The sequence below is a fragment of the Solanum dulcamara genome, chromosome 12 (assembly GCF_947179165.1).
Source record: "Solanum dulcamara chromosome 12, daSolDulc1.2, whole genome shotgun sequence".
NCBI lineage: Eukaryota > Viridiplantae > Streptophyta > Magnoliopsida > Solanales > Solanaceae > Solanum > Solanum dulcamara.
Window position 1 is genome coordinate 6,861,012 of NC_077248.1, and position 16,244 is coordinate 6,877,255.

Consider the following 16,244-nt stretch of genomic DNA (forward strand, 5'->3'; position numbering starts at 1 on the left):
TACCATATGCCTCAAACCAATCTATTCTTGATTTATTATTTGATAGTTGATATTTGTAATTTATTGACTCAACTAATTTAAATTCGTATAAGTGATGAATTCTTATTAAAAGGAAAAGCATTTTCTATCAATCGTTTATACATCCTCAAAATCGAACTCGAGACCTCAAATCAAATTTAAATACTAGACAAAACGATTAATCAACTATAAGTAGTTTTCTTACTTATTTTTTGTTGTTCAGTTAATAAGAAAAAATATTATCTTAAAAATATCTATATATAATCTAAACAAACACTATGAGATGAGGTAGTGAAGGAGGAGACTATGAGTGGTGTTTTCGAGAACGTAAAAAAGCAAAATGTCACTTATAAAACTTATTTTCATAGGCCATTTTCATTAAAACATAACTTTGACTATGTGAGCTTATATTGCTTGTCTTAGCTAAGTTTTTAAGTGTGCATCAGATTTGTGTCGTACCCAAAACAAATGGCCACAAATATAAGAAGCAATGTAGACAGAAAAAGCAAGAAGTGGCAGCAGAGTGTTTGGCCACAAAAATACAATTGTAACAGAGAATTCCCATGCGCTCTATGTCTGTCTTTAATAAAAGCACAGGCAAACAAGTAGCTACTACTTAATATAGCCTTGTACAAATGGCTAATGTGGACAGATACGTGTTGGATATTTTAAAAGTAATATAATTTTAGAAAATTCGACATAGGCGTAACAATATTTTTGGAGAATCCAACAACACAGTCCACTATTATTATAGGGAGAAAGATGACTAATGGTGAAATTAAGATAAGATCTTTGGTTGTCTAGATTTTAGGTTGGGGACCTAAATTTGGATGTGATTCAACTTCAACTAACAAGTCCAATTTTCACAAGGTGACCAAGTCAAAATGTACATTTTTCTGTTAAATGATAGATTGTTTCAAGATTTGATGCGACTAAAGAAAGAAAGTAACAAATCTAAAGAGAAAATGGTCATATTTTTCCTTAGAAAAATGACTCAACGAATATTTTAAAAGATGTAATTTATAATTTTGAAAATAAAAAAAATTACCTACTACAAGTAAAGATTACTTTATGGTATACAAAATTCTTACACAATAGATATAAATATTTTAAACTCATAAAATTATCCATGAATAGAGGATTCCAATTCACATGTTGAGGCGTTTGATCGTGAATTATTTTTTTTTGCTTTTAGTCGGAGTTAGTAGTGTAAAATTCAAATCGACCAATAAATTAAATTAAAAAAGTGTTATTGATTTATTGTTATTGGGTTAACGGTTATTTAATAGTTTTATAAAAATAATTATTGGATTATCAGTCCGGTATTAATTTTTTAATATTAGATTATTGGGTAAATCGATAACTGATTAAGACTATAATAATTTATTACATTAATATTTACTCATACACAGATATAAAAAAAATATTAATTATAAATATATAATCAATATATCATACTATCAGTGTCCTACACAATTCACACTTCTTACTACTTCACAGTTCATACTGTATTTACCCTTTAGACTTTGCCGCTTTAGGTTCACAACGTCAAAACTCAAAATCTATAGAGCTAAGAACGGTGTCGGCTACGATTTGTAAGTTGCAACGACGACGAAGGTATGGTTGTGAATTGTGAGTTTGATTTCTCTTCTCTTTTTTTTTTTACTTTTCTTCTTCTCCCTCATTTGATTTTTCCTCTTCTCCGTACTCACTTTCTCAAAAAAATCGATTTCACTAATAAACAATTAGGAGATTATTTCATCTTAATTGGGATTAAATCTGATGAGCATTTGAATATTTTCCTTAAGAAACTCTTTTTCCTTTTTCAGTAATGTTCATGATTTCTAAAATTTATTAGAGAAGTCGTATATTTGTTTTGAAAGCATTTTTTATTGGTTAAACCAAAAATCGAATCGTTAAAGATCGAAAATCGATAACAAATATCTTATTGGCTTGGTTATCGATTTATCGTATTTAAAAATCGAAAGCCAAACCGATAATACTTAAAATCGAACTGAACTGATCGATACACATCCCTAATCAGAGTTGATCTCCATAATTTTCAAATATCATTTTTTCACATTAAAAACAAAAATATTTTTTTAAAAGTGGCCAAATGTCCATTTAAGTTACCCCACCTATACCATTTCTCACAACCCAATCCAAAAATGCCATAAGTAGGGAAAATGATAGTCAAAGTAAAATATTTTGTGTAATATTTTCTTGAAATGGAAGGATTGGGCTGGGCTAGGCAGAGAGTTGAGTGGAAATGAAAACTAAAAAAGGCCCACAAATGAGCAAACAGTGGGCCATGACAGTTGGAGTATTTTTGGAGGGAAACCCGTGAAGAATCCCAAATTGCAAATAGAGATTTGGATAAGTGTGTTGTTTTACTTTGTTATGAAAATGACATTTACGGTTGAAAATTTAACTACACAAACGATCACAACTCTTCCTTTCGGCGCCAAAAGAATATTGAATATGAATCTCCTCATCGCATCAACAAGTCACTATCAAACAGCTCGTTCTATTTAAATACAAAAAAATTATTTGATTTGAGTGGCAAAATAAATAAATTGATCACTAGGTTGACTAAGAGGGTGTCTGATTAAGCTTGAAAAATTGATCACATTAACTTATAAGATTTTATTTATTTATTTATATATATGTTTAGCAAATAGTAAAACTACTTATAAGCAATAGTAGATCTACAATGTGAAGGTGTTCATCAAAAAATCCTTGAAATAACAGTACATTCTATATATAAAGAGAGATTTTAAATTCATTGAATATAAAATTAGAGGTTGACTTAATGTTTTAGGGAGTTCAAAATCACCTTAAGGCTTCATGTTCAAATTTTAGATACTATTTTTTGTTCGAACTCTTTTAGCGAAAATTCTTAATTCGCCACTACTTATAAACTAAATTCAATTAAAGTTGGTCATTTCTAACCTATTTATTATTAGTTTTAATATTTTTATCTAAATATATAATTATTATTTATAAAATTATCTTTAACACTTAAAAATATTTTTCAATACTTAATACTTTTCGGCTATTTTTAATCAACTAATTGAGACCTACTTTGGGTAATATCTGAGGCTTTAGACTTGGGGTAAAGGAACATGGAAAAGTCATTTTCTAATTATTTGATATATGTCGTTTTCACTTTAAAACATATGGGAATGAAGGAAGAGTTGTTGGCCAACAGGCCGTCCCACTTTGTTTTGTAGAACATATAAATAATATAGTATAGTTGAAATTAAAGCACGGAATATTTGTTTTGTAATCTAATGGCATCTTTAGAAATTGTCTTAAATGGCATCTGTTTTTTTACTCTAAATAATGACAATTATTTTTCATCATCAATAAGGTTTCATGTGCAAATTCAAACAGGCCTGGCCACATAGTTATTGTACGCTATTTTTGGGGATTGTACCTGCTTCAAATCGGCAGAAAATCAAGAATAATGCTCATTTTGTATGTAGTTTCACATCTGTAATAATCAATGGGGTAAGCTAGAAATTTGACGAATAATGTGTAATTTTCTTTTTTATTTCGATCATAATAATAAATGTTTAATCTATGTACTCCATATAACTTTCTGGTAAAAGGTGTGAAGCGAATTACTCTTCACCTAAAGTCACTCCGTTCATAACTGATACTAATCTAATTTCTTTACAAAAATTAATTGGAAGAAGACAAGGTATTCTAAATCTTGATATTGTTTTTTGTTTGTTTATTCTAAAAGATGATAGAAAAAAAGTATTACATCTGACTCAGTACTACATTCTTATATAGTCAATTTAAATATTTATTCAGATTTAAACGGTACCTTTTTCAAATAAATCTCCATCAAATAATAAAAAAATGCCAATAATTTCTACTTATTTAAATTAACCTCTATATTAATTGATATGCTTTTAAATTTCAAATATTTAAAATTTATTAGATTATAAAATAAATTTGTTTAATAGTAGCATATTTATATATGAATATATTAATATGCGCATCCATTAAAACAAAATTATGAATAACAATTTCAAAAAGAACAAAGAATTGTTTGGATGTGGACAGTGTATGGAAATACTCCCGATGTTTATATAAAATCATGCGAACTTACTAATAATTATGTTGTATTGTATTGTACTTTTAATTGAAATATAATAATTATGTTTGATTGTTATTATTTAAATTTTATTGTATCGTATTGTTTAAATTTATCGTTAGATAACAATTAAAGTCTCATTTTGTATAACGATCGACTAAGTATGATCAGTCATAACCTTAATATTTTCTTCTTATTTTGTCTTTTTTTTCTATTTAATAATTTTATTTTATCATTTATCTTACCTCTTTACAATATTTCTACTCCACGCCCTACCTTTTTTATATATATATTTATCATTTAAATTATTAATTTATGACATTATATAATAATAAAGAATTATATAATATATTCAAATATGATATTTCTTAAAACAATTTGATACGATATAATATAACACAACACAATACAATAACTGCTCAATAATGTATGCTAATTAAACATGAATAAGAATAGGTCTATCCACATAAAATAAATTTATTAATTTGGTATAAATAAGTGTTTTTTCATCCATAAAAGCAGGGGTGTTTGGGTGCACGGAGAAAAAAGGCGGGAAATAAGCGCCGGCGGTGCTTCGTAATGAAAACGACTGGAGCCGTATACGTAGCAGCTAAAGACGGCCACTAACCCTAACGGGTCGGACCCACATTACTGCCACGTTGTCATATCGTCAAAATTTCAGATCCTTTGCTCACTTGGAGAAGGAACCTCACTATTCAACAATTCTAATTTTATATTTCTCCAATGAAAAAGTACTCCCTTTCTATCAATTCATATGAAAATAATTTAAATTTCATTTTTTTTTGTTTAAAACGATTTACAGTCACATTATTTAAAAAATGTTTTAGATAATATTAAAAGTTTTTTTATTTAAAAAATTATGCCAAATCAAACGATGTGATGTAAATTAAAATAACAAAATAAGTACTTTAAGATTATTTTGGTAAAATTTTCAATTTTTTTTAATTCTTAGAAGTGATTTTTGACAGAAATGTTGTTGAAGAAAGCACAGAACGTTTACCTAATTAATTTGAAAAGCATTTCTACTTATCCATGAGAATAGGAATTTATGGTTGATGAGAGTTTCAAATTTTTTTGGTGAAAAATACTTTTATTAGATTTTGAAAAATAATTTCTAACACTATTCAAAAATATTTATTTTTTCTCAAAAAACATAATAAAACACGTCAATTCTCTAGAAAATATAATAGATTTTTTTAAAAAAATAACAAAAAATAGATTTGACTTCTTATAGGTTTGGATTCACATGTTTTTTTGTTTAAGAAATAAATAGTTAAAATGTCTATTTATACATTATGAAAATTGAAGGTTATACTTAAAATTTAAAGCCAAATTTAAAAATCAATTTATGTATTATGCCAATAAATTTCATACATTCCTTATAGATTGTATTGTGTCCTTCCTTTGACACATTTTATTTTCACTCGACCATCATTACCTCATCTCACCTCTTATATTATTTATATTATTGCATAAATTATATATAAATATTTTTCAAATAATACTTTTATTTACATATTGATAAAAAAATAATAATTAAGAAATCATTTATTTATCTTCAAAAAACTGTTTCCTCCGTAGCGAACCCAGTCAAATGGAAAAGTGAGTCACAAAAAATATTCTTCCAAAATTATTAATGCTATATTATTCGTCCAAAATTCTTTTGTCTGCGTTAACCATTTACGTTCATAGCTCATTGTAACTATATGTGACTTATTTAAACACATGTAAAATTGAGATTATACAAATTTGATTGTGAAATTAAGCGCAATATAATTATTTTTTTAAAAAAAATGTTCAATTAATTATTATTAGACCAACATCACACCATCGACGTGATTTCGCTATTGCTTAACGTATGTAATATAGTGACAAAATATAGCACAATATAATTTTTTTTAAAATGTTAGATTGATTATTATTAGATCAACGTGAAACTATCAACGTGACTTTGCTATTGCTTAACGTATGTAATATAGTGACAAAATATATTCACCCCATAATTCATGTGTCATGTCACCTTTTAGTGACAGTCAAAAAATTTGTAAAGCTATTCAAAATTTAAATTTTGCGTATGAAAAGTAATCTTTAACATATATGTTGTATAATTTATATATATATAAACTTTATCGATAAAGAACATTTGATTGATTATTTGTCACATACACGTTTGGTCACTTAACTATGAATTATGGCACACCCTTGAATCTTGGTTCTTTCATGCTAATTTTAACAAACTTCATTAGCCACAGCTATGAACTTTTAAGCAATAGGTTGATAATGAAATTCATAATTGTTTCAATACGATATTCACTACATTAATTGTTTGTATTTACAGCGTGTCAGATATAGAGTATAATTTACCATATTGCTTTAAATTATATGAAAAGAAATGTTCATTGCTTAGACCATTTTCTTTTTTAAAAAAAATTTATGAGTCTATATTTTCTCTTTCATATATATTTTGATTTAAATTATAAAGTTTTATTATGTTTCTTATCCAGAATTTAGTATAGATCATGTCAAATTGATTTAGACAAAATAACAACTTACTGGCACTTAATTTTTTTTTTTTGGAGGTATACTAGCATTTATGCGAAAATTGATTCTGGTCTGTTAGCAATTAAATTGATATCACTTAATTAATAATAGAGTTTTTGTGTTTTGCAGCAATTATTTTTTGATTAAACTCAAAATTGAAAGATAAGAAAAAGAAAAGAAAACCATTTCACAATATAGATTGAGAATATATTATATTCCTAGTGGAGTGCATATCAAGAGATCTGTGTGCAGGCAGATCTTTTTATGAGCTCATTAAGTTACAGGCTTTAAACACATATACACTCTGACCCTGTCTCCTATTTCCTAATACTATTTATATAATCATATTTTACATTTATAGCATTTTAATCCTTCTTAATTTTAAAAATTAATTAAATTAACTTTGATAAATTAAATAATTAAAAATATTATTAATTCATGCAAAGCACGAAGTACTACTACAAGGAGTTAGTGGATGAGGACAATCTATGTGCTGCCACCCATAATGCCAAATCACAAAGGAGCCAACACGTTATTAGTACATTACAATAATCTTCAATGATTAACTCAACAAAACATTCATTAACAACCTAATTATTTTAATTATTATTAGTTCCATAATATTATTCCTTTTTTTAAAAGGGAAAAAAAACTTAACTACAGTCTTCCCACTTTCATTACGTGGGGTCCACCACTACTCCCACGTGGCAGACGTACTGGGCCCCAAAGCGGCGCGCACTTATCTCTCTAATATTACCTGGCAATCGCGTGTAATACAACCGCCGACAAGGCGAATGTGGAATAGAAAATTAAAAATTAAAAACACCTAGGATTTCTTTTTAATTTAAAACCCCACACATTATCTGTAATTTAGTTTGAAAATTATATAAATATCAACTGTCTCCACCACTCTCTCCTCCTTTCCGCCATTAAAAATTGAACTTTGAAGCTGTGAAGTTTCATTTTCAGAACTTTTTGTTGTGTGATTTTTCTGTTGGATTTTGAGATGGGGGAAGACACGAAGGAGTGTGAGTTTTGGCTACCTCCGGAGTTTCTGACCGGCGATGGCGTTTTTACGTGTTTTAAGAGTGACAGTAAAGGAGAGGGAAAGGAAAGGAAGAGGTACTTTGGGTGTGATTTTCAGAACGAGTTTTCATATGGGTTTAACATGTTTGGTCCACAATCGGATCTGAGTTCGCCGGTGGAGTCGATTGTTGGGTCGACGGAGACGGAGAGTGATGAGGAAGACTATATCACCGAGTTAACTCGCCAAATGGCTCACTCTACTCTTGAAAACCAAAAGGTATAATACTTGTTTTTTCTTGTTTGTTATTTTATTTTACCTTCTTTCTAGGTTGCTTTGATTTATTTTGATTTTGGGTTTTTCTTCTTTTTTTGTTTTCTGTAGGTTTATGGTTTGTCAAGTTCGCCTCAGTCAACTTTATGTGGTGTGCTTGGGTCTAAACAGGGCTCAAACAGTGAAAGCCCAAACAGCCCTTTTCAGGTTTGTTCTCCAACGGAAGCGCAGAGCAGAAGGGGGACTGTGGATTTGCTTTATGCTGCTGTTGGTGAGGTTGCAAGAATGAAGAAGATGGAGGAAGAGGTTGGAATATGGGCTCCCCCCAGGAAGACAAGTCCAGTCTATGTAGACCCAAAAATGTCCAATCTAAATCTTGGCTCATTCTACTCTAATCAGCCACCACTCTCTTACCAGCAGTTTAAAATGGCTCAAGTAAGCTTCAATTCTATATAAGGTTTATCAATTTTTTTTTGTTCTTTCAAATTTATTGATTTTCTGTCTCTGGAAATGCAGTTTCAGCGTTTGAAGCAACAACAGATAATGAAGCAAAGGCAAGCAGTTTTGGGTCAGGAAAAAGAAGGATTTTGGCAGTACCGGTTGACCCAGAACCACCAACAGAGTATTCAGGAGAGAGACAGAAATGGAGGTGATAGGCCTTTGAACATGGCAATGTCTGTTTGGCCGACTCTGCAACAATCTCACCACCACCATCAGCAGAAACAGCCTCCACCGCCGCCGCCTCAGTCTGGCTCCGGCATGCGTGCTGTTATCCTGGGGAATCCTGGACCCAAGCGAGAATGTGCTGGAACTGGGGTCTTCATTCCCAGAAGAGTTGGAACTCCAACTGAAACTCGCAAAAAGCCAGGTAACCTGTTCTTCTCCCCTGTTTTCTGAACTTAATTTCAAATTTTATCATAGAAATCCATGTGTGTGATTTGACGATTTTGCATGTTTGCGGTGATTTCATCAATGGGTGGTTCTTTTTCAGTTATATTTAATTAATTTTGCTTTATTGAAACTGATTGTGAGAATGTTATTAGACTGGAATTTTGGACTTTTGCTCCTCTGTTTTTTTGACATTATGTTTGTTTTTAGTGGAATGAACTGTAAAGAAAGATTCAAGTTGTTTCACACAAATCTCCTACAGTATATGTTTTGGCTGTGTTCTCATTATCTCATGTTATTTTCTTCTTTATGATTTCTTCTGTGGTGCTTATGTGTTTGTCAATTTACCAGGTTGTTCAACAGTTCTTCTGCCAGACAGGGTGGTCCAGGCCCTGAATCTGAATTTGCAGCCTCAGGTTCAACCCAGATGTAATAATGGTAAAAAAAAATACTACTAATATTCAAAATCTGTTCTTTTTTTAGTTTTTGCAGATTTATTTTGAATATTTCTGATTTAAATTCATTTGTATAGGTCGGGTTTTGAAGTATCGGAATAATAATGTGGGAGATCAACAATGGCTGAATTTGAGAAGTCAGCCCCCGGTGGCAGCAATGTCCCAAGAACTCCAGCTTCCTAAGGAGTGGACTTACTGACCCAGAAAGAAGAAAAACATGTCTCTTAGTTTTTGATAGTGGAGATTTTGGGAAGAAGATTGTTTTGTTTAAGCTGCAAAAGGAATGGGTTTTGGGGGTTAGTAATAGGGTTTAAGATTACACTAATTTCATAGTGTTCAAGGTAAGAAGAAGAATTATTTAGGGGTAGTAGCAGACAAGGCTCTAGATTCAAGAAGGAAAAAAAAGGGTTAGTAGATTTTTAGGTTCTGTTTTGTTTGGATTAAGATTAGATTATACTAAGCTAGTATATGACAAAAATAAACTTGTTTTAGTCCATCAAGAAATGGGGAGAAAGTGGACTCTGTGTGTCTTGTTTTGGGCGTGGAGTACTGGAAATACAGTCTTCCTTTCTCTACTGGTTTATCAGCAAATGTAATGGGAGTCTATCAATAATTATATACCATTTAGCCTTATGTTTTATGTCAATTTTCCTCTTTTAAGTACTTATTTGCATTATTAATTGTTTGTTAGTATTATGAATGTATATTTAATTTTGCACATTTTTAACATAATTGAGATTAAAATCTGCATATTCTTCATTAAATTTCTTATTTTGCCCTACCCCTTTGAAGATCTTCTCTCCTCACAGATCAAAGAGTCTAACAGTGAAAAGTGGTGACTTAATAGGGAAATGTGCAACTCTACATTGATTGCTGTGAAAGTGTATTGAACAACTTTAGTTCCTCATGGAAGAAAAAGTGTTGTTCTATATGGGCTTTTTTTCATACTCTCTTTATCCGTTTCCTCTTTATTTTTCCTTTGATGAGTTTTTATAGTGTTATGGTCAAAGATATTAGGGGCCCAAACATCCCCTACAGATCATCTTTCATATATCAGCAAATGCATCATTAGGTACACTCCCACCACCAAAGTTGTGGTGCAATGACAAGTAACTACCCAAGATTTTTGAGTTTGAACAAGTCGTTTAGGGTGAAGTATAAGATATAATATTTTCAGGATAAAATATATAATTATTTTATTATGGATTTGATTGGAGATATTAGATAATTATTGTATTATTTACTCTTCCAATGTAATAAATTATTACCAACCAAACGAGCTTTAAGAGTATAGTACTTACTTTTGATAGGAAATGTTTTATTTTCAGAACAAGCTTTTTTGCGCGACTTCAAATTTTAGCTAAATGGACTTATTAGGATGTTAATAGAAAGAAAAAGCTACGTAGGCTGGCACTTTGGCTGTAATGGTTGTTCATCCACGTATTCTTGGTTTTAGTAATAATAGCTTAGCTGTTCTTTTGGATTGTCATTAATTAAAATTAAAAAATGGGGAAAGAGGATATGTGAAGCACTAAACAGCGATCATTTTATGGATAAATGTGCAACAAAGTAATGCTTCGTAGAATGTTGCCCATATAGGACGGGTGTGCAAGTGTAACCAAGACTCTTCCTATTCAACATGCTCCATCCTTGACTTGTCCTTTCTCCAATGTTTTCTCTTTCGAAATTTGAAAAGGTGTATTTTCCTCCGTTCATTTTTTTACTTATTTACTATATTAAAAAATATATTTTCACCTTCATGGGTAGTTTTTAGCATATTGTGAGAACATTATATTTTTAAAGTGATAGTGAAGTACAAATTTGCCTCGATACAGTTGGAAGTTGGGCAACTTCTCCACGATTACACTTTTGCTCTAGTATTACTTTTGGCATTAGAAATAATATACTCCCTCCACCCACCTCACCCACCTCAATTTATATGATATAGTTTAATTTGTCATAGAGTTTACAAAACAAAACACGGCTCCTGAAAATTTCACATAGAAGTTTTGGTACAACAACAATAACTCAGTGAAATTCCACGACGTGGGTGTAGGGAGGGTAAAGTGTATGCAGACCTTACTCCTATCAAGGTAGGACAACTATTTCAGAGAGACCCTCGGCTTAATAGAAGCATAAAAAGAGGTCAGATAAGACTAAGAAATTCAAAGCGATATGTGAAAACAAATAACGAAAACGACACAGATAAAATAGAGTAATCAAGGTACAAAAAGTAACAGATAATAACAGAAGTCAGAGCACAAGAAATTATAGTGCGCTAATGCGCCTACTAATACGGAAGAATAACGAGATTATATACTAGCCTTCTACCTTAATATGGGTCCTTCACACCCTCCTATCTAAGATCATGTCCTTGGTAAGAAATATAAAAAATTTGAAGTGAAATAAATCTCCTAAAGGATGTGAGGTTAGCGCGGGGGTGGAATAGTCCAGGGATGGGGGTATTGGGTGATTGAGAAAAAGATAATAAATTTATTAACGATGTTATTTGAAATAACTTATTTTTTTGAAGAAAATATTTATAAAATTTTTGTCCAATCAAACATGCGAAAATTGAACACATCCACAATGTGGACTTCAAGGTTCAAGTAGATGGATTTCCATTCCACACTTGGTTAGATATCAACCAAAAATGGAGTCTAAGTGTGTATATATATAAACAAACAATTATAGTGTGTGGATAAAACAGATGTAGTATATGTGGATTCTTATTAAGAAAATGAAGCCAATAAAGTATATAAATAGTGTATAAGTAATTTTATTGTAAAGATCTGTCTCCGTCGTTAGAAATAGGCCAATGGAAAGATTTCGGGTCAGAAAATTTTGGGTAGTAACTTCGAAAAAACTTAGCCTAGACAAGACTTGAACGAATTCTGAGTCAGATGAAGTCTACGGTGAACAAATGAATGATGGGAGGTCAAACCTCTAATTTGATTGGATAGGCTGATAGCCAAGACGATACTGAGCATTTACGTCTTCGCAAAATCGTATTCGGGCGAGTAAAACTCCCGGAATCGAATTAGCGTGAAGGGTATATTTTAATACGTCTTTGGAAGGGGGTGTGTTGTGAAATGGGGGCTTCAAGCACAAACTCCGAGCTCACCATTTTCGCATATCCTGCCAGAGCGGGATGGGTCCCGCTAGAGCGGGGTCGTCGCGACTTAAGTCGTGAAAACCCCAGAAATAGTCCTTTTCTGCAAAATCAATTTATAAAACTTCAAGAGGCGATCTAGGGCGAATTCAATCAATTTTTCACGGATTTCCACTTTTAAGGTAAGGATTTTACACTCTAAATGTTGAGATCGAAAATAATCAGGTTTCATGTGGAAGTTAGCAAAGCAAACCTCGAAAGACCATGAGTAAGAAGACAAACGAGAAATATACCAAAAGAGACACAGCATTTAACGTGGTTCGATTAACAGACCTACATCAACAAGAGGAGATGAGCAATCCACTATAAATATGAGAGTACAAGATATAGAGGGAAATATCCTCACATAATTCAGTCGAAATATAAAGAGGTGTTAACACCTGTGTCTCACCATTTCTTCCCCTACACAACAATATCAAAGCCCTTGGACTACATTGTGAATGCTACTATATTAGAAGGAATGAGCCTCTATTTATAGAGTCATAAACTTTTTCCTACAAGAAAAAGAGCTACCCAAATATGGAGACTTTATGTTTTTCCTTTTAGCAAAAAAAAATTCAATTATACAAAAGGTCAGAGCAAAAATCCAACACTAAATTCATACTTTGATTCCTAGAACGTAGAAGGTATGATTGGTAATCATTGGAGAAGGGTTTGAACCGAAAACTAATGGAGAGAAATAACCCTAGCGTGAGGTTAGGATCATGGGGTTGGCCTAGGGTGTGAATTGTGTTATATTTCATGATAGTTAGGCCATTGTGTTGATCCTTTAAACGTATTTACTGTTTTCTAGACTAAGAATGAGAAGAAGGAATTCGGAAAGGGAAGACTCTTGCATTGTAAGGTTGTTGAAGTTTGAAATTGAGGTAGGTGATGGTCTAGTTTTCCATTTGTCTCATATACTTTTTAAATTGCTTCCTTATATGCACATGTATATATGAATAGGAAAACATGCTAGATTATGTGTGAAATGATCACTTGTTGGCCTGTTTTGTGTGCTACAAAAAGTACACCGTTGTTTTGTGTACTGATACTACTTTTGCTCTGCCTTTTGTTGAGTAAATGGCATATTCAGCCGGCTGCGGAGATATCTCATTTAGAAGAGTAAAAGTTTGTTCGAAGTTTAAGGGTGAGTTATTCTGTCATGCTGCCGTGTACTTCCTCATTAGTCTCAGTCCTTATTTCGGAACTCAGATGTTCGGACTTTGTTTAGTATTTTGACTTCTTTTTGGAAGTGTTCCCCTTTTCTTATATTAACATTTGTTAGAGTTTTGGTACGGACGACTTTCATTTCCTAGAAAGTATTTACTTCCGCATATTTTGAGTTGATAAATTGGCGTTTTCTGAGTTTATGAAAACTCAACATTTATTCTTGATTTAGACCTGCTTCCGCATCTTTAAGATTGTGTATACTTTGTGATTGTTGTTGTTGGGTTGTTTAGGATAGTTCTCCCACCAAAAAATTAGAGTGGGTACCAATCACGGTGGATCGGGATCGTGATACTTATAGCTGAACTTCCACAAATTTATCAGTCGCAAAGGCAAAGTCAAATGAGAGCAAAGGGTTTATTCAAACTTTCTTGATAAAAAATTACAACATATACATATATATAAGAATAGCATAATGGTTTAATATGTTGAATTCACTGGACTTCTTAATGAAAATCTTGTCCGACCACTGACCATTCATACTTTGTTTACCAACTCAGATGGTGATTCAGTGCTCATTTCTTGATCTGTATGAAATTGATAAACCTTACAAACAAATCTTCCTGCTGCATGACCAGCAACAGCCACCAGAAAAAACCTGAAATCTGTAGTAATAATAAAGACGACAACCAAATAAGTCATAAACATTCTAAGTCCATGAAATCCAGATTCTTGTAACAACACTTTAAGGCCTCTCTGTTCTTTCTTAGTAGTAAAAGAGCACAAAGAACAGAATTCAGACATAAATGCTATCAAGAAAATCAAACAGACAGGAAACAAGCAGCCCCCTATAGTAATTTCACAATCAGACCATCCTTGAAATTGTGTCTTTGTGTATGAAATCCAGTAGCTTGAACTTAATGATGATTGTGTTTTGTTTGTATTTGCATCAGTAATGAAATAACTTAGGGATTTTGGAGAAACAGAGTAATTGGTTGAAAACATAACTTTTGTTTCTTAATTTCCTCTGTTTTTGTTTTTGTGGAAACTATATTTTGTTGTGAGAAATTTGCTAGGTGAAGTATAAATAGTATATTATGAGTAGAGTAGTAACTTAAAAGCAATGGAATATTTTCTCTGACAAATCACATGCATAATTGACAATGATAGTCATCACAATCATGAAGAGTAAATTATACTTCAATAACATCATGCTAACTTTATCTATTTATTTATTTATTTATCTTGAGTTGTATAGTTATAATGAGTAGCTGTAATACCATGTCTAATATATTTGCTCGATCTCTTAAAAAATAGTAACAAATATTTATGTATCCATATCTTTTTTGAAAATTGGGCTTCCAAAAACAACGTAACCAACCGCATGTCCCAAAATGGCGGCAATAAAAACTCCTCCATTGTAAGACATGACAGCAAGCATAACCATATAAGCAAAACCGGCTCGAACCGCTTGTACTCCGGCCTGGAAGAAAATCGCTGCAGCCCGGTTCGATCCGGGTTTAACCAACTTCAGATTTGAGAAGAACTCAACAAGAATAGCCAAAACGAAGACAAAAATCAAACCCAACCCGTACATTCCTCTGCTATTTCCAGGCCAATTTGGGAAAAGAAAGACAGTATTTCTGCCCCAATAGAATGATAAGTGCCAGAGATGAGTTCTTGGGTGGATATGAGAAGTTTCGTTTGAGTCAGTCCAGGCCATAGGCAATAGTGGGGTATTTGGGTTCATTTGATTAACCCGGTTCGAGTTTAAGGACCACATTGATGGAGGGGTTTAAAAAGGGTGCAAATCAATTGGAGAAGAGGAGACAAAGTGCATATTTGTTTGTCCTTTCTACACGCCCTCTTTTTTTTTTTTTTTTTTTTCCTTTAGTTGAAGTAACAGGGCAATCTAGTACGCACCGTGCATTTCATGTTAACATAACGTTACACGGGTCGTTTGAAATATAGATACATGACAAGAAAGGCAAGCGAGATAGGTGAGAGGTGAATCACACTTAATACTGTATGTGAAATATCAAATACATTTTGAAATACATATATATAGTGAGAGACGATTGAGAAAGGGAGAAATGTGAGCAAGATAGGAGAGGAGAGCAAGTGAGTAAGTGTAATATAGATACATGCGAATTCATTTAAATACAATGTATATGGAACAAATTATATCTAATTTGACATGTCGATATATACATATATGTGGACACGCCAAATACATTTTTGAGGATCGAAATCTAACACGAAAGATAATTTAGAAAACTCACGGAAAGGCATGTAACTAGGCCCTACACAAATGGAATTTGTGTTGTTTGCCCAAAATAATATATGCATTAGCTTTATGTTTAACTAGTACATGAAAATCAATGGCATTATTAATACTCACGATTTGGTACGAAGATATGTATTATTAATACATGAAAATCAATTATATTAGTAATACACAATAGAGTGCAAAATAAATTAATTATATATAAGTTAAAAAATATACCAAATAAAATATTAATAATACACAAAGCTAATACATGAAGTATCATTTCTAATTCATTCCACCAAACGATCAATAAACGAATATCATGC

General features: G+C 31.7%; 2 protein-coding genes across 2 annotated transcripts; one reads left to right on the forward strand and one right to left on the reverse strand.

Annotated features, from left to right (window-relative positions):
- The first annotated feature begins 7,573 nt into the window (after window positions 1–7,573).
- LOC129877667 (uncharacterized) lies at window positions 7,574–9,974 on the forward strand. Its single transcript, XM_055953193.1, has 5 exons — window positions 7,574–7,991; window positions 8,097–8,420; window positions 8,502–8,853; window positions 9,225–9,311; window positions 9,406–9,974. The coding sequence occupies exons 1-5, from the start codon at window positions 7,695–7,697 to the stop codon at window positions 9,525–9,527; spliced, it is 1,182 nt and encodes a 393-aa protein (XP_055809168.1). The 5' UTR covers window positions 7,574–7,694; the 3' UTR covers window positions 9,528–9,974.
- A 4,078-nt stretch (window positions 9,975–14,052) lies between these two features.
- Window positions 14,053–15,516, reverse strand: LOC129876724 (copper transporter 4-like). The gene is made up of 2 exons (XM_055952213.1): window positions 15,031–15,516; window positions 14,053–14,314 (listed from the first exon to the last, which is right to left on the reverse strand). The coding sequence occupies exons 1-2, from the start codon at window positions 15,430–15,432 to the stop codon at window positions 14,225–14,227; spliced, it is 492 nt and encodes a 163-aa protein (XP_055808188.1). The 5' UTR covers window positions 15,433–15,516; the 3' UTR covers window positions 14,053–14,224.
- Window positions 15,517–16,244: the final 728 nt, after the last annotated feature.

Coding starts and splice junctions, on each gene's coding strand:
- LOC129876724 (XM_055952213.1), bottom strand. CDS start 15,432: ATGTGGTCCTTAAACTCGAACCGGGTTAATCAAATGAACCCAAATACC. Junction 14,315..15,030: donor CCGCCATTTTGGGACATGCG/GTTGGTTACGTT, acceptor TTATTACTACAG/ATTTCAGGTTTTTTCTGGTG.
- LOC129877667 (XM_055953193.1), top strand. CDS start 7,695: ATGGGGGAAGACACGAAGGAGTGTGAGTTTTGGCTACCTCCGGAGTTT. Junction 7,992..8,096: donor CTACTCTTGAAAACCAAAAG/GTATAATACTTG, acceptor TGTTTTCTGTAG/GTTTATGGTTTGTCAAGTTC. Junction 8,854..9,224: donor TGAAACTCGCAAAAAGCCAG/GTAACCTGTTCT, acceptor TCAATTTACCAG/GTTGTTCAACAGTTCTTCTG.